The 16,572-nt window shown below is 39.1% G+C and overlaps 2 protein-coding genes across 3 annotated transcripts in view; one reads left to right on the top strand and one right to left on the bottom strand.

Moving 5' to 3' along the window:
* The window catches only part of plch2a (phospholipase C, eta 2a), a 226,665-nt gene extending 219,535 nt beyond the window's left edge, over positions 1-7,130 (bottom strand). Inside the window, exon 1 of the mRNA XM_055012694.1 lies at positions 6,972-7,130. The gene's annotated coding sequence lies outside the window, so the exon portion shown is untranslated. The remainder of the gene's footprint in view (positions 1-6,971) is intronic.
* A 1,615-nt stretch (positions 7,131-8,745) lies between these two features.
* pex10 (peroxisomal biogenesis factor 10) lies at positions 8,746-16,519 on the top strand. 2 transcript variants are annotated; one of them, XM_055012848.1, is made up of 6 exons: positions 8,746-9,136; positions 12,444-12,524; positions 12,619-13,031; positions 15,020-15,186; positions 15,651-15,786; positions 16,126-16,519. In XM_055012848.1, exons 1-6 carry the CDS (start codon positions 9,025-9,027, stop codon positions 16,174-16,176), a joined length of 960 nt encoding a protein of 319 aa, XP_054868823.1. In that variant the 5' UTR covers positions 8,746-9,024; the 3' UTR covers positions 16,177-16,519. The 2 variants fall into 2 exon arrangements, with proteins under 2 accessions (XP_054868823.1, XP_023137354.1); XM_023281586.3 differs by having other exon boundaries at positions 8,747-9,136; positions 16,122-16,519.
* Positions 16,520-16,572: the final 53 nt, after the last annotated feature.

Here is a 16,572-nt window from a genome sequence, read left to right as displayed (position 1 = left end):
TGGAGCAGTATAATGAGCCCAAGCACACCTCAAAGCTTTGCAAAACCACAGAAGACCAAAGAGTGCTGACTGTCACAGAATTTCCTCCGCTCTCTCCCGACTTCAACTTCGCCAGACAATATGGGGTACTTGAAGACAGAGCCAAACATTCCCACATGAAAAGAAGCTCTGTGAAACATTCTTAGATTATGCTTCAATAACATGCTGTAAAAATATTTGTAAAAAGAAGTATGTTTGTTAGTGACCCCTGTCTTCAGACACAGAGCACATTTAAGATGGCTGCCAAAGAGGGCAACCTGGAAATTTAAAAGTGCAAGTGCGAAGTGTAGTGTTTGATTTACAGTTCATTAGTGAGGTTCATGAGAAAAAAAAAATGTTGCCTAAGGGTATGTTTTAATTAGAATTAGATTTTTGTCACGACCTGTTATTACAAAGCAGTATTTCACATTTGAGTGTGCTTCTGCCAGTAATGTTAGCGTTAACTATAGAAGACCAGCAAATCCACATCCTTTTAAAGGGCAATCTTGCTAAGATAATGCCTGTCACTATAGCTGTAGCCTCAGAATATGTATAAAATGTAAAACTTTGAAAAGATGCTTGACAGAAATGCAACCAAAATTGACAAAATGTACACATTTTTTTTGATTAGTAGACACAAAATAATGTAGGGTTGTGGACAATTGTAAAACACAAAAATGTGTCAAACTAATATTTTCATTAAAAATGAGTAGTATCACAATTAAAATATCAAAGTTAACAGTAAAGCCACCTTGGTTCTAAAAAGTTAAAAAAAAAAAAAAAAAAAAAAAAGTTCTACCTTACACCTAAAGCTTTAGACCAGCGGATATTTGACAGTCAAAGACAAGTTATCTAATGGCTCATTTCCAAGTCAGATAATAGTTGCTTTCAGGTCAACCAGGTGGTTCAGAGCAGTGTGCATTTGGGCAATGTATCTGAAAAGGTCAACGTAACTCACACTGAGATGAACAAGACAAAAAGCAATAAATTATCTGGTAGAGCAAAGAGAATATATAAAAACTCTGAAAGGTCAACAAGTATGTTCCAAATGTACCTAGACAACAGGATACAGGAATGTGTTTAGCTTTTTGTAGGGAGGAGGTTAATGACATTGCCTCTCTTACATATCCAAAGAACACAACATATCATCTCTACATTTCTGAATGTCATTTTTTTATGTTGGAACCTGCAGTCACTTTCATCTAGATGTACTGCAGTAGTAATTACACACTTCAGACATGTTAATTCCTATTTCTACTGCTCTGTGTTAAAGCTAATGTGATAACTGCTGGGTGGTATCACTACAGAATGATTAGACACACAAAAATTCTACCACTTGTTAGTTTGCCAGTGAGCACCAGAATGACAGTCAGCTTCATAAAAAGTTCTAATTAAAATACATTTTGGACATATATAGCTTTTCAAATCCCACACAGACACAGCCTAAAAGCACAGCTGAAGTCAGGATGTGGTTAGCCTGGCTGAGTAGAAGCTGTATCTCTGGAATTAGAGATGTAGCACCTTGCCTGACTTTCTTCAAAGTTCAAAGAAGCATCTATAAACACCTCTAAAGTTTGTTAAATCCATAAACAAACAGTCATTTGTCAAAACAAGACAGCATATAATGCCAAAAAATGTTCTGGCAATATGCTAACAGACTTGCCGATTTAAAAACACAGCTTATCATGACACCAAGTGCCTCAGAATTCTCATTAAGCCATCCAACCATGATGTGCTGAAACAAAACTCAACGTATTTTAGCTTGTGAAAATTTGATAAAGCACAACTTTATTTAGGAATTTCTTGCACATGACAGAAAAATGTTCCTTGTGAGCATAATAGACACTAAAATTATAAATCATGTAACAGGTTTGTGGATGATACAATACTGAAAAGCAGTGGAGACAGATGGATCACTTCTGTGGCTCCTCAGGATCTAGAGCTAATGGGGAGTTGTCCATTTGGACTGGCTAGTAATGGCATTTATGTGTGTTATACAAAAGCCTATCTAGTTTGTTTAACTATGCATACACATTTATAACCAGCAAACATTGTACAGAAAAGTTCAAGACTTTCCATATGTTAACTGAAACCACAAACTGTTTTGCTTGATTGTTGTGTATACAGATTTTCAAAAATTTATTTTAATTCTAAACTTTAAATCAAGTCAAGTCATATTACTGTTATTTATGTAGCACAACTAAATGAACATAAGTTACCCCCAATGTTCAATGGAATCCTTTTTTTTAATTTTCATTTGAACAGAAACAGGCTAGCTGTTCCCCCTGCTTAGTCTTTCTGCAATGCTATGCTAACTCCATCATGCTGTCCCTTTTCTCTGTTGTTGACTTTTAGAATTGTTTATGAAGAATGGACAAGCTTTCTTATCCATCGTGGTGCTTTTTCTGTGGGAGGACATGTTTTTACTATATGGCACACACTCACATCAGATGTGCAGTCCTATCACCATCAAACAAGCCCGTGTTTGTTTTTCTTTATAGCGTCATAAAAAGTCATGAGGTACAAGTTACTCACCGACTTCATACAGTCTGTGTGGAGACTGTGAGAATAGCACAAGTCACTCAGACAGACAACGTACATCCGGCCAAGGGCTAAATAATATTAACTGTAACTACAAGTACTGACTGCATGGTATGATGTATGGCTTTCCTGCCCCCAGGTACTACAAGTGAGGAAATCAGGAGTCAAGCCAGAACATAACTAGTAAAGCTGTTAAAAAAATGCCCTTGATCAGCACTGACATAGAGAATTCATGGGTCTACACTGGCACTCTATCACACACTGTAGTAACATTCAACATCTCAGTTTACTTCAAATTTACTCCAACTACATTTAAAAGACAAAAGTGTTTCTAACCGATCTAAATGACCTCACTCAAAGATGGGATGAAAAGCCTACTGTCAATAAGGAGAGTGTAGGAGGAGGAAGGATAACCGAACTTTCACAGTCTCTCTTCACAGTCTTTCATTGTGTAAAGAATAAACTGAAGAGAAGCCAAAAGCCTAGCCCAGGCTAAACTTTTGGTTTTTGCATGAAGCAGAGTATTATGCTGCTATATGAAGCTGAAGTATGATTCGCAAAAAGTTCCGCCTGTCAGAAAACAAGTTTTCATATGCTGTTAAATTATCTGAGAGGATATGATATGAGGCTAATAGCACTGAAGCAGATGCAATTTAGCACTGCAGATGGAGAATTTAGTTAGTCTATATCTACCTGAAAAAGTCAGAGTATGAAATTCTCAACAATTCTCCCAAACACCACAACAAAAATACATAACTGGTAAACAAGTCCGCTAAGTCCTTACATGAAAACTCTGGAAAAACAATGCCAAATCTTTTATCATTCATCGTGATGGTCACAAGGCTGCAGCAGAAGTTGAGTCCAGTTCAGCTTCTCTGCCAGTTGAGCATAGACACTGAAAATACTTCAGCACTGATTTTCCTAGTTGAGTGACATACAATGAACAAAAATGTAACCACAGCATTCATCCATCCATCCATCCATCCACTATCTATATACCACTTAATCCTCATTAGGGTCGCAGGGGGGCTGGAGTCTATCCCAGCTGACTGGGTCCAAAGGCAGGGGACACCCTAGACAGGTCGCCAGTCTGTCACAGGGCTATATACAGACAAACAAGCACACTCGCAAATCAGGGATCTTCTACCTGCAAGGCGAAAGTGCTAACCAGCACGCCACTGTGCAGCCCTAGACACAGCATGTAATACTTAATTAAGTTCTATCCAATCTTATAAATATTTGTTGCTCCAAAACATGGCAACTCTACAACAGAGCAGATTTCATGAACCAACCAAGTATGTACTATATAAGAAATTTAAGGAAAAATATTGGACAAATTAGCAGATGGACTGAGCTAAATGAGTGACTCTAAGTGTCTTGTGGTGAAAGTGGTTCTCTGTTAACTTTTCCCTGCTAGTGTGGCTCTCATTGACAAAAATAGTGAAGATCACTGATTTAGCAGAGGTTCTCTTAATCTCACTCTTTTTCAAATAGTGTTGAACAAGAGTTGAGTGTGAGTATTGGGGACTAACTTACCCGACTTTCTGTGCACCCTGCACACCTCCATGAAAAAAATTTCTACAAAACCTTCATCATCATCATCTTTTTTAACGGTTTATCAACCCCACGAACCATCTCATGGACAACTGCAGAAAACACCCAAAGCTCAGCTTGGGATAACTTCACAGGATCAAATACTCAAAATGCAGTCAGTTGAATCAGAATATGGCACATTCTTCATGTTTACACAAGGAAAAGATGTGTATTCATGTGTGTGTTGGGGGGAGGGTCCCAGATATGCCATGTGTGTAACGCTACAGCTGAAGCAGATGTTGTCTGAGGTCATTATAAAAACTTGTTTTCCTTATCCACAGCAGGTTCCCCTGCTTCCCCCCATTCCCCTGTGAGTGTGTGAGTTGTCTGCAAACGTCTGTCTGTGGACTAAGGATGTCCTTTACAAACAGTCTGCACCCCACGCAGTCTATAACAGCTCCTACAGACTCTATTGTTATTTTGTACAGAAAATAGTGATGCTGGTCTCTTGTAAGATTAATTACTGGCTGCGACAGAGTTGTCAGCCTCTGACATAATGTTGTCTTAGGTGAACAATTCACATACAGCCTTGTGCTGTTTTACATGCAACAAATTCACATGATATGAGCATATGTGACTTTCAAACATTTCACAAGGAAACTGAATAAACAGTCTTGAGAAGATTAAGTCCACATATAATATCACATCTGTTGTGATAAGTTATTGTGATACAGGCACATGTGATTATCAGACAACATCAAGCTCAGATTCCGTATATGTGAAAAACTATTTCTTCTGACTCACACATTTTATGGATATTTCAATGTTCAGAATTTAACATGTTGGACGTACAAGACATACACCCAAGAGCCACAATAGCTAAAACATCTGCCTAATATTGTACAGGTCTTGCTTGCACCGCCAAAACAGCTCTGACTTGCCCAGATCTGGACTCCACAACACCTCTGAAGGAAGTCCTGGATGTTGCAAGTGGGGACTCCATGAATTAGACTTGTTTTCCCAACACATCTCACATATGCTTGGTTGGAATGAGATAAGGGGAATTTGAATTTCAAGGCAACCCCTTAAACTTTTTTTCATGTTTTCCAAAACATAAGGAAACTTAATCCTGAGGAATGAAGTCATCAGGAAATACTGGTGGTGGTGAAGAGGTGTACATGTCAGAGGAACATCCATAGGACACAAGGTTTGCCAGCAGAACATTGCCCAGAGCATCACACTGCCTCTTTTGGCTGGTCTTCTTACCATAGTGCATCCTGTTGCCATCTCTTTCCCAACTAAATGATGCACATTCACCTAGCTGTCCACATGATGTAAAAGGAAAAGCAATTCATCAGACCAGGCCACCTTCTTCCATTGCTCCATGAACCCATTTTGATCCTCACTATACCCATTATTGGTGCTTTCAGTGGTGTTCAGGGGTTAGCATGGGCACACTGACCAGTCTGTAGCTACACAGTTCCATACACATCTAGTTGGCATATGCAATGTTCTGACACCTTTGAATCCTAGCAGATCAATCTAGATAATGATTACTGATATTCAGTCAGTTGGCATATTTATATATTTAACATGTAGCAGTTTATACTGGAATAGTGTTGTGTGGATCAGTCTAAGCCACTTAGATCCACATTTACAGAGCCATGGTGTGTAGTATATGAACACTGCATATATTTTCAGTGCACACAGAACAGACAGCTTGGAACAGTGAGGAGATGGGCACTGACTTTGACAGAACATGTACTAGATTAGAATCACAGACTTTATCTTTGAGGTTTTCAGCCATTTTTGCTACAATAGCCCTGTGGAATCAGACCACACAGGCCAGTCGTCACCCCCCAGTATATCAGTGAGCCTCTGGCATCCAAGCCATTGTCAACAGGTCACTGGCTGTCCTTATATGATCGCTTTGGCTAGCTACTAACCACTGCACATTGCTAACACACCACAAGAACTGTTGTTTTGCAGATACTCTGACCTAGTCATCTGATTATCTAATTAGTTCCTTGTCAAAGTCGCTGCAGTCCTTATACTACCCATTTTCCTGCTTGTAACACATCAGCTTCAAGAAATTACTGTTCACCTGCTGAGATTTTAAAACTGTGGCTACCATATGTTAAATACTGTTTCATGTGTGAGTTAACAGCACTTCACACACACAGGAACATGAGGTTTTACATATACATTTACATTACGAAGTGTTTTGTATTCATGACAAAAGTACAACAATATGGTTAGAATAATACAGTTATCAGTCAGCAGATTTAATTTCCTACTAAATGTTAGTAGACAAATTGAATATAAACATTAGGAATAAAATATAAAATATCAGAATTTGACATTGTTAAGTATTTTTCAGTATTTGTTTTTACATTAATATGGGGTTATTCAGCTGATATTCTTCTAATACTACTGGAAAGATACATTTCAAAGTTGCGCACTGGAAGCTGTCACTCAATTTCATTCCATTGTGACAACTCACAAGTATGAATGGAGATGTTTATCTGTTACCATTATCTTGGGTTACCGTTACTAGCCTCTAAAATCTGCTCTGCTCTGTCATCCAGCTCAAACATGGTGACCGGAAAGACTTTTATTTAAAATCCATTAAAACGATCCTGCTACAAAAAGCCTGCACATGAACTGATGAAATATACTTTTCCTTTTCTTATTACACTTAGGAAGATGTTCTCAACATGTTGATCACAAAGTACAGGAACTGCAATCACTGTGTTGCTACCAACCCTCCAAATCTGAGACTAGCTTAGCCAACAAAAACTACAGTTTGATGTGAAATGTCTAAAACCTACAGCGAGATGAACACAAGGTGAATGCAGTCAGTCGGGTTTTGGGCTTACCTGTGAAATCCCAGACTCTTCCTTTGTACTTGTTAGTACAAAGTCCAAGCACCAAAGTGCTTCCCACTCCTTCCACCTTCCACCTGCAACAAGTTACAAGTAACTGCCAAGTTTAATGGAGGAGGGAAAAGGGAAAAAAAAACAACTCCTCCCCTCACGCTGAGAGCATAGTTCAACTTCCTGGTGTGTAGAATGGTGGAGCTGACTGTACAACGATTGATGCAAGTGCTGAGAAAAGCCGCGGTAACAGGATAGTAATGGGCTCACAATGAGATGTTCTCTGTAGAGGTTACATACACCCAGGTGGCTCAGGGAGCAGCGGCGAGGAGACAAAGAAACTGGTTCTGCAACTTTGTGGGCAGATCTCAGCAGAGCTACCAGAGTTTTGAATGAATAAATGAGTAAATGTACTTAACCTACTTACACAGGTAGAAGAGCGTCTTCTGGCAGCTGAACAGGAGCAGCTGAACAGAGATGCTCTATTAAAACATTGTGTTTGCAGAACTTAATAATAGCACGTAATAATAATGTACAGATGAGAAAAATCTATCTGGCATTTTGACACCTTGTCTGGCAAAAGAAGTTATTCCATCAAATGTTTTGGGGAAAAAATGTATGGAAATTTTACAGCCATAAACGAACAGCAGTGACTGTAGTGTGGCTCATTTGGGCTAATCATGAGACAGCTGAAGCTAATTTACCCTCATATTTCTGTAAAATAATAAATGATAGCCAAATAATGCTAAAATAAAAATAATGTTTAGTCTTATACCATAATGGCGACAAAAAGTAACATCAGGAAGTAGATTTAAAGAGCCTAGCCTAGCGAGCAGAGGAACAGTAAAAGCCTTTTCAGCAGACTCTGTCTTTATGTTCAGGAGCTATAGCCTTCAAAAGATGGAACACAACATCTGATGATTAATGTGTGTTTAATGTTTAATGTGTGTTCACTTAAAAAAAAAAAAAATTCTAAATGTGCTGAATTGTGGACAAGTTCATTAAACAAACTCAGTTCAAATGAGAGCTGATGAAGAGACGTATTATTGGTGGATACAGTGTTTTGTCTTTTGACTCTCCATATTGCACTTTTCAAGTTGAAGCTCAGGTTCAGTGTTGTTTCTCATGACCTTTGGTGATGACAGAATAATACACCCAAATAACAGGTACACAATAAAATGTGTAATGAAAATGCACAAAAGTACAGAAGTCACAATCATCAGTGAAATTGTGCTAGATAACTAGAACCAGTAAACAGAAGAAGCCAAAGAGTTTCACACGACAGGAGACCACAGTCACAACTGTTGTGAGAATTATGAAAATATAGGTAAAGATGTAGACAAATAATACTGTGCAACTGAATTATAAATTCTACAAGAATCAATAAAATAATTTCTAGTTAATGACATCCATTAGGGGAACCAAGCAGTGTAGAACATTTTGACTAAATAAACTTTACAGGCCGCAATTAACAGACATATCAGTTTAAACTTATACAACGGCTGATGAAAAGCAAAAAGTGTCAGAGAAGTGTGAGGAATCAGAGGAGTCAAAGTGGTAAATGATAATCACATCACAGTAAAAACACACCATACAGTTCTGAAGGCAGCAGCTACACATTTGAGTGTGTATTAATGTGTTCAAACAGAGATTATGAGATGAAAGGTTTTTACTTACAGGAAACTTGTAAAACTTTGCTGTATCAGCCGCTACGTGGCGCTGTGACTTGTGACGTGTGTCCGTTAGAGAGTAGTAGTATTTCCGGGATTATCCGGAAGGTCCGCACTGCTCACTGCGGCTGCGTGGACGGAGGGATTGGAGGAAATGTTACAGTAGTTTGCTCAGTCTGCCGTCAGTCTGCTGTTTATTGTGACTTTTTGTGCCCAGTAACACGGTGAATGTTCGCTGCAGAGAGCATTACCGGGATGTAGGCTGCAGGAATGGAGCTGCTGTGTGTGGGGGCAGAGAGCTGCTCCAGAACCGTCGTCCAGTGAACAATAATAGTGATAATATGTGACCATTAAGTGTAAGTGGCTGTAGCCCATGTTAGTTTATAATGCCTGTTGCTCCTGCTAACCAGGCGCAACTGATTCGGTCCAGTCAAAAGGACGAATATTACCGAATCATCTTAAGAAACCAGGCCAACGACTCTTTTCAAACACTTGCTGGTAAGTTACATTTCAGTATCATATTTATTATATTTATAATTTAGTATCACATTGCACTTTAAGGACTGCACTTTCAATTTCGTTGTTCTCATACAATGACAATAAAGACATTCTAATTCTGAGCTGGTCAGATCGGACCACTGGACATTTTTGGGTTGCAAACCACAATCAGAAATCCTAACCTGATTTGAGGAATTCAGTTTTGCTGCTGCAGTAGTCTGTACACACTAACTGAAACTTCATCAATATGAGAATTTTATACACACACACACACATATGTGTGTGTGTATATATATATATATATATATATATATATATGTATATATATATATATATATATATATATATATATATATATATATATATATATATATGTGTGTATGTTAAGGCTTGACATATTAACATTTGGGTACACCTTTGGAGTGCCCTGTTAACACATTAACAGCACGTTAACGTGTTAACATGCTCAGCCCTAATATATGTGTATATTTTCACACCCTTGTCGACTTGCACTCACTAGAAGGCATGTTACCGTATGTTGGTGGTTAATATTTATCATTAGATGCTCATTCATATGTACAGTAATGTCACTTCTGCAAATTTCCTGCAGAAAAGTACACAAAGTCTTTTACTGCTCTGTCCTGAATGATGCTGTCTTCATGTGTGGGATAATTGATGGTTTAATTCAAAATAGCTTCACCTACCAGCTTAGGTGTCCATATTTCCAAACTGTAAGTTCAGCCTTGAGACGGTGATGGTTCACTCCGTTAGTGTCTTGCTTACAGTGGGGATCGAAAGTTTGGGCACCCCAGGTAAAAATTTGTATTAATGTGCATAAAGAAGCCAAGGAAAGATGGAAACATCTCAAAAAGGCATCAAATTACAGATGAGACATTCTTATAATATGTCAAAACAGTTAGATTTGATTTCCATTATTTACACTTTCAAAATAACAGAAAACACAATCATGGCATCTGCAAAAGTTTGTGCACCCTGCAGAGTTTGTAGCATGCACCGCCCCCTTTGGAGAACTGAGACCTGACAGTGTCATGGATTGTTCACAATCATCGTCTGGAAAGAGCAGGTGATGTCAGTCTCAAAGGTTTTAAGTGACCACCTTACCCCAACAATCAGCACCATGGGTTCTTCTAAGCAGTTGTCTGAAACTGAAAATAGTTGACGCTCACAAAGCAGGAGAAGGCTATAAGAAGATAGCAAAGCGTTTTCAGATGCCAATATCTTCTCTTCGGAATGTAATTAAGAAATGGCAGTCATCAGGAACAGTGGAAGTTAAAGCAAGATCTGGAAGACCAAGAAAAATATCAGACAACAGCTCGCAGGATTGTGAGAAAAGCAAGTCAAAACCCACGTTTGACTGCACGATCCCTCCAGAAAGATCTGGCAGACACTGGAGTTGTGGTACACTATTCCACTATAAAGAGATACTTGTACAAATATGGTCTTCATGGAAGAGTCATCAGAAGAAAACCTCTTCTACATCCTCACCACAAAAATCAGCATTTGAAGTTTGCAAATGAACATATAGACAAGCCTGATGCATTTTGGAAACAAGTTCTGTGGACCGATGAGGTCAAAATAGAACTTTTTGGCCGCAATGAGCAAAGGTACGTTTGGAGAAGAAAGGGCACAGAATTTAATGAAAAGAACCTCTGTCCAACTGTTAAGCATGGGGGTGGATCAATCATTGTTGTATTGCAGCCAGTGGCACAGGGAGCATTTCACAAGTAGAAGGAAAAATGGATTCAATAATATTACAGCAAATTTTGGATGCTAACTTGATGCCATCTGTGAAAAAGCTGAAGTTAAAGACAGGATGGCTTCTACAAATGGATAATGATCCTAAACACACCTCAAAATCCACGGTGGATTACATCAAGAGGCATAAACTTAAGGTTTTGCCATGGCCTTCACAATCTCTTGACTTCAACATAATTGAAAATCTATGGATAGACCTTAAAAGAGCAGTACGTGACAGACAGCCCAGAAATCTCAAAGAACTGGAAGACTTTTGTAAGGAAGAATGGGCGAAGATACCTCAAACAAGAATTGAAAGACTCTTAGCTGGCTACAAAAAGCGTTTACAAGCTGTGATACTTGCCAAAGGGGGCAGTACAAGGTATTAACTCTGCAGGGTGCCCAAACTTTTGAAGACGCCATTATTGTGTTTTCTGTTATTTTGAAAGTGTAAATGATGGAAATAAAATCTAACTTTTTTTGACATATTATAAGAATGTCTCATCTGTAATTTGATGCCTTTTGGAGATGTTTCCATCTTTCCTTGGCTTCTTTATGCACATTAATACCAATTTTTACCTGGGGTGCCCAAACTTTCGATCCCCACTGTAGGTGCGAGTTTGTCTATGCTGTCACGGTTTCATATCCCTTCAACTTCTCTTTATTTTATTATTTAAGCATTTGCAATTGAAAATTTATTTTGACTTGTGTTTACTCAAATAACACTCCAATCAGGAATCACTTAGGTTTAGAAACGAAATGAAAGCAAAGAAATTCACAGGTTCAGCTACTTGCACCTTCCTGTGTTCAACAGGTTCTGCACCTACGTACAGTGTGGCTAAGCGGGTGACCTGTAAATAGGTGCTAGAGTGCCGACGCAGTGGTCATGGGTTCAAATCCAGCCCATGGCCTGCCACTGCATGTCATTCCCCCACTCTTCTATCTTTATTTCCTGTCTTCTCACAACTGCCCTGTATAATAAAGGCAAGAAAGGCCAAAAAAAAAACAAAAAAAGCTTTCTTTATCATTGTGAGGATGGATTTTTTTTTTCATGCAGATAGTTAGATGAGCCTTTGAAGAGTCTAGAGGTACATTTAGGTCAGTGTGCGAAGTCTTTTAAATGATCTTTGAGGTTTTTCAGACAAACCAACAGGTATTAGCATTCACTCTTTTAGTCTATGCTAATACCTGAGGGGCACAAGCTGGGTCTCCCTCGAAAACTAATTATAATAATAATAGTAATAATAATAAATTTAATTTGTAATGCACTTTACATTTGAAAACAAATCTCAAAGTGCTACAGATAAAAACATCGGCGATTAATTAAAGGAGCCATTGATTTTCCTGGTGTGGACTGTTGAAGAATGGACACTTTATCTTTGGGAGGACATTTTTCAGCCCCTCACCAATTTAACATCTGGTATATGTTACATTTCAAGCAATAGATGAGTTAGTTGTCATCCAAATAGAAGCTTATGAAGCAACTGTTCAGGCTTGAAATATCTGCCATTTGTGTATGAAGTTCAATGCTGGTTTTCTCTCCTCTCTGTAGGGTCCAAAAGATGGCTGGACTGGAGGAGAGAGATAGAGCTGCTGTCAGATCTTGCATACTATGGGCTAACAACATTCTCAGGTAGTTACAATGCAAACAGTGAAAATCTCAATTACCTAATGTAACATGGTGTCCTATTACTAAAAATTGTTTTGTGCAACCTTCTCCTCTGCAGGTTATCAAACTCTTGGTGAGGAGTACGTTGGCATAATCCAGGTGGATCCCACTAAACATCAAATCCCCTCTCGGGTCAGACGTGGCCTCTTCATCCTTTGCCATGCCTTCTTTCCTTATCTCCTGGACAAGCTCCTGGTGTGCCTGGAGAACGAGCTGGAAGCCGGGCAGGAGAGTCATCACAGTGTCCGCCGGCGACAGGCAGTGTCTGGGTTATGGAGCCTGGAGTCCTGGCTGAGGAAATGGGTGCGGAGGGCGGTGGGGCTGTTGTCAGAGCCCCAGAGGAGAACATGTCTGCCAGCTGTGTTTGCCATTCAGCAGGGTCTGACTCTCCTGCACCGACTCCACATGGCTCTGTTTTACATCAGCGGCTCTTTTTATCACCTGTCTAGGAGGGCGGCAGGTATCAGCTATGTAGGTGATTTCTTATGTATTAGACAGAACAGAGAAACATTATTTATAATTACAGCTGTGGGCAAAAGATTGTGCAGGCCTGAAAAATGACATTTAGTTAGTCAAATGAAGCAAATACAAACCCTTCTTCATATGGTAATGCACTGTTACTTTTATAATGGTGGCATTTGGAAAAGATGGGGCAGCATTTTACTACTAGTAGAGATTTGAACTTTAATAGACTTAATTAACGCAGAAGGATTGTTAGGCTGGTCAAGTTTAGCAATTGTCAACCGATGACATATCTGGAGCTGATAAATTCTCTAAGTCTTCACAGCTCATAACACTAAACAACCATGGCTTCTTCTAACCTGACATCTGAAATGAAACTAACTGTAAAGCAGAGGAGGTAATATAATCATAATAATAATAACAAAATACCTTTATCTTGAAATTTCCACTGTCTGAATAGTCATTTAAAAAAGATAGTAAAGAGGAATTTGAGACAAGATCTGTAAGAGCAAGAAAATGAACATAACAGACAGTACAAATATGATGCAACCCCCCTGAATGACTGCAGGGGAGGCACAGCAAGGTTCACCTGAGAGAGGAATGGTGGGCATCATTCACTCTGCAGGAGCTCTTACCTGCCACCTCCTCACAAATGTCAACACCTTATTTCTGCAAATCAACATGTGGTCCAGACAGAGTGGTTTTGGAAATATGTGCTGTGGAGAGAAAAAGTTCAAATTTGGCCTTAATCACTAACGCTAAGTTTGAAGTTACAAATAGTAGCAGCGTTTGATGAGCAGAACAGCTTTTCAGCTGTTTAGCTTCAGGCTTGAAATATTTTTGCTTTGGGCTTGTGTGGTACCCAGTGTCACAGGAAACACTACACACATACTCGATTCTACAAATGTCAGCCAAGGTCTGAAAAACTGCAAAAAGTGATTGCTGTTGAAGATCATGAAATAAAAAGTAATGATGCATTAATATTTGAGGAAAGGTTTATAATGTTAGGTTGTATTTATAAAAATGTCATGGCCATTAGGAGGGAGGGATTTTTGCTTATAGCTGTCTACACATAATATGTACAGCATGTAGTCGTGAAATCACTCTAGGAAAGGTAAAAAGGGTTAGTTCGACTTTTTTGTGACACAGTTGGTTGCAACCTAAGTTCACAACGTAGGATGTTTTCTGGGAAGAAGCAAATATATCAAATTTAGGTGACCTTTCATGATAATAGGCTTTACAATCCTCAATCAGATGCTCACAAATCAATCAGCACGGCATATGTAACATTGACAGTTTCATCCTCATCGGCTTGATACAGATTTTCCAAAGAGCTCTATAAGCTGTCACTTTATTCACATCACACTACTCGTCGGTATGTTTCAGCTCAATATATCCTGTTATTGTCTGCTGTTCGGCATTTTGTAACGCATTTCAGGGTTCCAGATGAAAATTTTAATTCGCGCACACAAGAATTTGCTGCATATGCAGCCATTTTGGTCACAGTCTGGAGCTCCGTGTTTCATAACTGCCGTTAGAAGGTAGTTAATTGGTTGGCAGGCAGGTGCCAGTGTGGAGTAAACAGTAATGAGTAACTCTGTTCTGGAGAGAGTTGCCCATATTGCTAGTCTTCTGTTAAATTCATATTAATGAAGGTACAAATATTAGGTAAATGGGCATACAGTTGAATGTCTAAAACAGTTTCCACATAAACTGATCATTATGAAGGGAGGATTTACTGCAGGGCTGTTGGATTAGAATGACTTGGTTTTGGTTAAGTGGTAATAATTAATATTAAGCAACTTACTGGATGTGCACTAGACTAAAATGTTAATGTTACACTATCATCTCTGGAAGTGGTAGATGCTGATTTTACTTTAAATGTATATGGTTTTACTAAATGCAATATATTTAAATATTCTCTATATTTTGAATGATGTTCCAAACTTTGTGTTCAATGTACACGTCTCAAACTGTTTGTGTGTGTGTGTTTGCAGCTGCGTGTGGTGGGGCTGAGCGGTGATGACACCACCATTAGGAGCAGCTACAGGCTGCTAGGTGCCGTGTCCATCCTCCAGCTGCTCATTACTGGGTGCCTGCAGCTCAACAACTTCAAGCAGAGGCAGAGAGCCCGCCAGGAATGGAAGCTCTACAGGAACCTCAGGTACAGGGCCAGATCATACCAGTAAACACACCTATGGAGATATGTAGACTGTCCACATGGACCCTATCGCTACATTTCTTCATGTCAATACAGAATTTTAGGTTAAAATCACTGATTCTAATTCCAAAGTTAATGTTTTAGTGTTGGAGTGAAGAGTGTTGTCAGTATTTCAAAAGGTCATCAAAGTCATTACAAGTTATCACCTTTGGAGCATGTCAGAAAACCTGTTGAGATATTTTTCCGTGCACTTGAACAGACCAGACAGCCAACAGTTTACTAAAATTCAGATTGTTTCTCTTGTTTTGCCAGCAATTAGTAAGAGAACCCAAAAAAATACCGGGATGTGGCTAGTGCTTGATGATTTCCATTCATCACTGATCTTTCCTAAAAACCAGGCATCATTGTAAAGGACCTGCATCATACCTGCCTCTGTACTGAACCCTCTGACCTCTATCTGTTTGTAGTCCTCAGCACACACAGAGCTCCAGCCCCAGAGCTGCACGCTGCATCCTCTGCTTGGAGGACAGGAGACACACCACCTCCACCCCATGTGGACACCTCTTCTGCTGGGAGTGCATCACAGAGTGGTGCAACACCAAGGTTAGGCTTATGTCACCTACCACAGGTTACATTAGAATTTTGTTTATTAATTTCAACAGTCAGACTCAACTTAAGCATCACTGAAACTGAAGTAGTGTTAGACTTACGTGTAAAGCTGGAATCGTGCTGAAGAGAAAAGGATATATGGTACATTTTTCCCAAAACTATTTTTTCCACTAAATGTTTGGATCCCACAGAGCCTTCATGTGGCAATATCAGTGGTTCAAATATGCATTTTGGAAGCTGCAGTGATCCAGAGTGCAGTTACTCTCTGTACTTGACCCTGTGCATGCTAATGTATAATTGCAAAATTTGTTTGTGTGCCATCACAACAGCCAGAGTGCCCCCTGTGTCGTGAGAAGTTCCAGCCTCACAGACTGGTGTACCTGATGAACTACAGCTAGAGTGCCAGAGCCTGATGCTACACATACACAGATACTCACTGCTTTGCTGCTGGATTTGCATGCAGCTTAATATTTACTCCAGAGGCACAAAACTGTTTCCAGCTGTCACACTGAATTCATGCCAACATACTGTAGCTTCTTCAGGTATGAACCCAACCTTTGTCTTTTTTTTTTGATTAATTGCCTCTCATTAAGAGAAGTTATTGATTGAGAACTAAATTTTGGATTGTATCAGTCAAATCATGTAAACATCATTGAAAATATGAGGAATGTTAATAATTTCATAGAAAGTTGCTATTAATGCTAATAAAATGGGGGACATGTCCAGACATTTATCTGCTCAGTGTTTCATCTTCTTTAAATACTTCAATGTAAACACTTG

Source organism: Amphiprion ocellaris, chromosome 8 (assembly GCF_022539595.1).
Source record: "Amphiprion ocellaris isolate individual 3 ecotype Okinawa chromosome 8, ASM2253959v1, whole genome shotgun sequence".
Classification (NCBI taxonomy): domain Eukaryota; kingdom Metazoa; phylum Chordata; class Actinopteri; family Pomacentridae; genus Amphiprion; species Amphiprion ocellaris.
The sequence above is the reverse complement of the archived record's forward strand: the minus strand, read 5'-3'. Positions and strand labels throughout refer to the sequence as shown.